The sequence below is a fragment of the Gracilinanus agilis genome, chromosome 2 (genome assembly GCF_016433145.1).
Source record: "Gracilinanus agilis isolate LMUSP501 chromosome 2, AgileGrace, whole genome shotgun sequence".
In the NCBI taxonomy this organism is placed as follows: Eukaryota; Metazoa; Chordata; class Mammalia; order Didelphimorphia; family Didelphidae; genus Gracilinanus; species Gracilinanus agilis.
In genome coordinates this window covers 276,660,395-276,665,816 of record NC_058131.1, presented here as the reverse complement: position 1 = coordinate 276,665,816, position 5,422 = coordinate 276,660,395, and the positions used below count along the sequence as shown (strand labels likewise).

Here is a 5,422-nt window from a genome sequence, read left to right as displayed (position 1 = left end):
ATGTGCAGTGGGAACCAAGTGGAATTAATCTTGAAAGTAATAAAATTATTTCTTTTTTTTTCTTGTGTTAAAATTTAATAAATGGGTTACAAAACCAAAATTCTTTTATAATCAAGATTTTATTAGTTCTTGTTTGGTCATCAGTACATATACACTATAACTAATTTGTACATTTTAAAAAATGCTAGAAAAAAATCTAAAAATTATGTAGTTGTAATTCTTTTCTAAACTATTTTTCCAGTGACTTTCTTACTTTAAGTTTGAAGGCAACTCTCCCCCAAGAGGTTATCAAATACCAATATCCTAAATATGGATAGGGAATTACATCTTTTACAAAGCAAAATTCCACTAATTCTGTATTTGATAAAACGACACTCATTATACACATTTTCCAATCTTTTACAGTACATAAACCAAGTTACTGGAAAAAAATTATACCACCACTACCAAAAAATGACAATGTCACAGATAGCACACAATTTTCAAAGGAAGATCCAACACCAGGGCACAGTTTTATTTAGGAAAAAATTGTACCAAAAGATAAGATGGAAAACAGATGACTTCAAATAAGATCTTTAAAATTCATGGTCAAAATTCCAAATGGCCACCTATGTTTCATTTAATGATGTAAAAACTGCTTATGGAATGTTAAACCTATGCACAAGACAGTGAACACCTTCCTAATCAACATCCTATTAATTTCTGGCCATATTAAAACAAAACAAAATACCAAACCAACAACCAGTACGTGATTTCACCTCTTTAAATAGGATTCTAAATAAAGTCACTTTAGATTGGCTCACATTTATCTAAACGTTTTAAAAAATTAATGTGATGAGGTGGGATTGCCTCCTTAAAAATGTGTTTCTAGAGCTACTAAAAAACTGGCATTTACAAAATAGTTGATAAAAATATTCCTCTGAATTGTACAAGAAGGGAGGTAACAGGGACAACTGTCAAAAGACTTGGTATAAGATGTTATTCAGATTTGGTTTCTTTCTCTCCTGCTGAATCAGAGAGTGGGACCTCTTCATTTTTCATTTCTCCATTTTCTGCAGGTAAGTCATCTTTATTCTCTTCTTGGTTAGTCACTTCTGCTTGTTTTCCTTTTGCTCCTTTTTTTCCTTTTGTATGAACTTTTTTGTCCTCAGATTTATCCTTTCCTGTTGTCTTTTGGGGCTTGGGGTCAGCCTTTGCAAGGACTGGTTTAGCTGACAATCTTGCTGACCTCCTCTTGGGCTCCTCCCTTACTTCCCCTTCTGCAGAGCTGACCTTCCTCTTGGGCATCTTGGCTGTGAGTGGGGATCTATTAGGTCCCTCTCCTCAGACACGGGCGAGCACCAGCGCTAGCGACTTGGATCTGGGGTCGGAGGGAAGGGGCCGTGGCTGGGAACCCTTCTTCTCTGCTAGGACCCGCAGCAGGAGCAGTCACAAAATTATTTCTTTTAATTCCTCTAAGTCATATAATGCTCATTTAAAATCTACTTTGTCCACATTAAGGTCTGACTGTAGTATCAAAAGGAATGTTTATAAACTGTAGTATTCCAGTAATATTGTTAGTACATTATTTAGAATTTCATTTAAAAAAAACATTTTTCTCACGTAGCCATACGAAGTCACCTTTGCTGTTTAAGTGGTTATTGAATGACTGACAAATGACAGAGTGAATATTAGAGACTCTTGGTGAGCAAGTGTTTTTTACCATTTTGCAGATGGGAAACATGACTGACTGACCAAAGATAAATTAATCAGCTGGCTAATAGGCAAGGATTCTAGTAGTTCCAAAAACCAATCCTTAGCTTAAATTGTATTTAATTATTTTGGATCCGAGGTATGACCAGGAATTATTTCATCTGGTACAAAAAGAGTTTAAGGTAGGCAAAGATACATGGTAGAATGACAAAGGACTGAAAAGGACGAAAGGGATCCAGAGAGGAAAGAGAGTCCAACCAAGGGTTCCGCAGTATTAGGAAATGGAGCGGCCTATCTCCTCAAAAGTCTGACCTGTGTCCTCACAGGACCTGGAGAAAAAGGAGGGCCCTGGGGGGATGCGTAATATGGCAATATAACTAGGCTCATGCCATTTGGCATAGTTCAGAAGATAACCAGGAGGCACTCTTCAGACCACTGCAAGGAGTAAGTAGTCTATCCTCAGGCCAGGACACACTTCCTCCTGATGTCTGAACTCTGGGGAAAAGTCCTAGTTGCTCCATCCTAGTTGTTACTATGTGTGGAATCTGTGCTCAGATTAGGTAACATTTAAAAGAGGAATTAAAATATAAAAAGGCTAAATCCATCACAGTGAATTCTAATGCTCCTCTGTCCCCTATCACTCATGGTACTCCTGAATTTTCACCTTTAAATTAACTTGTTTAGGAATACAGTGAGGCGCTTTATACATCCATGCCATTTTCTACTATGTTCAGAGCATCCTTATTTGCAATACCAGACAAGCATGGTATAATGGAATGAACTCGGAATCAGAAAATTTGAATTTAAATTCTGGTTCCTCCAAATCCTAGCTGGGTGACCTCAGTTACCTTCTCAGGCTTTTTGTGAATAAAAATGAGCTGGGTTAGACTTCCTAAGATCCATTCCAATTCTGACATTCTATAATTCTAAGATAACTTTTCATATTCTTTGGTTAGATTAGAATTTTGTTGCATTACATATATAAACTGTGTCAAAGATTTTGCTTACCATCTCAGGGAGTGGGGCGGGAAGGGGAAAAGGGAGAGAATTTGGAACTCAAAATTTTTAAAAACCAATGTTAAAAATTGTTTTTATAAGGGCAGCTAGGTAGTGCAGTGGGTAGAACACCAGGCCTGTAGTCAAGAGGAATATGGATTCAAATGTGACCTCAGATACTTTCTGGCTGTGTGATCCTGGGCAAATCATTTAACCCTAATTGCCTAATTGATACTGAGACAGGAAGTAAGGTGTGTTTTTTTTTATGTTAAAAACTGTTTTTACATGCAATTGGGAAAAAAGAAAGGATTTTAAAAAGATTTTTGTTGCATTGAATATTATTTAAAATAGGGGAATCATTGGGTAGGACTAGCACTTCTCTGTTATACAATGATTTTCCTTTTAATGGAGTTTGGCTTGGAATTAAAAAGTATGTGAGCATGGCGGGTATAGTGGCAAGCAAAATGCTCCTTTTCCTAATTGACATGAGAAGGAATCAATGCAAATGAGTTTTTGCAAATCAAATCACATTTTAAATGCGCTGAGGGAACTCGAGAAGGAGAGGAAATCTGTAGTGAATCTTTTGTAATGGGAATAGCTGTGTGACCTTAGGGAAGTCATTCATCTTTTCTGTCCCTTACTTTACTCATCTATAAAATGAGGGAGTTTGTAGATGATTTCTAAGGTCCCTTTCTAGCTCTGACCTTTTTGCTTCTATTACTAATCACCCTGGGAGATGTGTCTTCTATGTATTCCAAATTTTCCTTTAGCCTCTGATTATAGGAGAGGCAGCATGGGAAAGCAGAGAGCTGGGTTCAGAGGCAGGAAGTCCCAAGCTCAAGTCCCACCTCTCACACTTATGTATAACTCTATGCAAGTCACTTTTCTGTGCTCTTGGCAACTCTCCAGGACTACTTAACTTGCACAGAAGGTGCCTGCTTTGGTAGAGGGGCTTCCCTCATCTGGAAGTTCTCTATACCAATGAAATGACAGGTCCACTGGCTAATCTTATAATTATGTATATTTCCCAATGGCTCCAAGAGCACTGGAAGTTTCAAGAAAACCCTACAATTAACTGACAGAACTCATAACCCACTTATTCCAACAAGAAGGGATCTCCTTGCTGAAAAGAGATGGTATGGATTGCTGAAGCTTTATTCCACATTTGGCTCTAGCCTGCTTGACTCAAGGGACAAAGGCAATGAAGTGGAAGCAAGTACTAGGGCCAGGGAGACAACATCTGCCCCTGCCTGCTTTTTCTGCCCTCCTGGATGTAAATCAGGTGGAAATAGCCTGTGCATTGTAGTCGTCTTGGTAGCCATTTATTTTTCCAGCTAGGAAAGGAGAAGTGGCCTCTTCCTGGAAATTATTGCCTGGAGCCCCAGAGTTTCTCACTCTACTACAGCCCCCTGTAATTTCAGTTAGAGAAAAGGGCGATTCTCCATGTTGCCTTAAATCACTACAAAGTGTTGGTATACTAGCTGACAAAAAGAAATGAGAGGAATAGATTGTGTACAAATGTACGGTGAACATTTAGCTCTAAGTATATAAGTTTGCTCTCAATAAGTCCCTTGTTTTCCTACCTTGATATTTTTATCCTCAGCTTTGGGGTGAACACACAAATACACATATATATAGGTTTATATTTTTCTTCATATATAGGCATACATATAAACAGTGCATTTACAATGTGTATTTTAAATTTATTTTTTAATGTGCATGTTCATTCTAGAAAGCCTAATATATGACAATGCCACTACTAGAATGGAAAAAAAAAATCATAGCAGAGGGACGGTGATTAATTGTAGAATTGTATAGTTTTTATTTTATTTATTTATTTGTTTTTTGAACCCTTAACTTCTATGTATTGGCTCCTTGGTGGAAGAGTGGTAAGGGTAGGCAATGGGGGTCAAGTGACCTGCCCAGGGTCACACAGCTAGGAAGTGTCTGAGGCTGGATTTGAACCTAGGACCTCCTGTCTCTAGCCCTGACTCTCAATCCACTGAGCTATCCAGCTGCCCCAGAATTGAATATTTTTAGACCTGAAGTACCTTAGGAATCTTATAAATCTCCTTTCCCGTGCAGGAATACTTCTACAGCCTACCTGCCAGGTAGCCATCCAGCCACTGCTGGAACATTTCCAATAAGTATAGGAAGAATACTCCTGAGGCAGCCCATTTCATTATTGGACAGCTCTCACTGGCAGGACTTTCTTTATATTGAGCTAGAATCTGCCTCTCTGCAAATTCCATCCCACTAGTCCTAGTGATGCCCTCTTGATCCAAGCCAAAGGGCTGCCCCCTTTTCAGAAGGGAATTCCATTGCTTCAACCAAATCTTGTTACCTGAACAGCTTACATTTTTCTACCTCCCCACTTTGTTTAGAGTGAGAATAGCTTTCCCTCACATGTCTAAAGGTTGCTACCCTTCCCACCCTTCAAAGTCTAGCTCCAATACCACTTTTTTTGTGAAAAGACTGACCTTCTTCTTCCTCTTCCTCTCTTTCTCTTTCTCCTCCTTCTTCCTCTTCCCCTTCTTCTTCCTCTTCTTTCTCCTTCCTCTTCTTCTCTTTCCTTCTTCCTTTTCTTCTTCTTCTCCTTCTTCTTCCTCTTCTTCTGCTTCAGCTTCTGCTTCTACTTCCTACCCATCAGTCAACCATTTTTTTCCTTCCTCTAAACTCTCATGGGAATTTTTGTCTCTCTAACGATGGTATATTTTATTTTCTATTATATTTA

At 38.5% G+C, this 5,422-nt stretch overlaps 1 protein-coding gene across 1 annotated transcript; it reads right to left on the bottom strand.

Annotated features, from left to right (window-relative positions):
- Nucleotides 1–824: 824 nt before the first annotated feature.
- Nucleotides 825–1,302, bottom strand: LOC123235190 (non-histone chromosomal protein HMG-14-like). The gene has a single exon (XM_044661285.1). It carries the CDS (start codon nucleotides 1,285–1,287, stop codon nucleotides 979–981), a length of 309 nt encoding a protein of 102 aa, XP_044517220.1. The 5' UTR covers nucleotides 1,288–1,302; the 3' UTR covers nucleotides 825–978.
- Nucleotides 1,303–5,422: the final 4,120 nt, after the last annotated feature.

Excerpts from the sequence above, each read along its gene's own strand:
- LOC123235190 (XM_044661285.1), bottom strand. The coding sequence starts at position 1,287 with ATGCCCAAGAGGAAGGTCAGCTCTGCAGAAGGGGAAGTAAGGGAGGAG.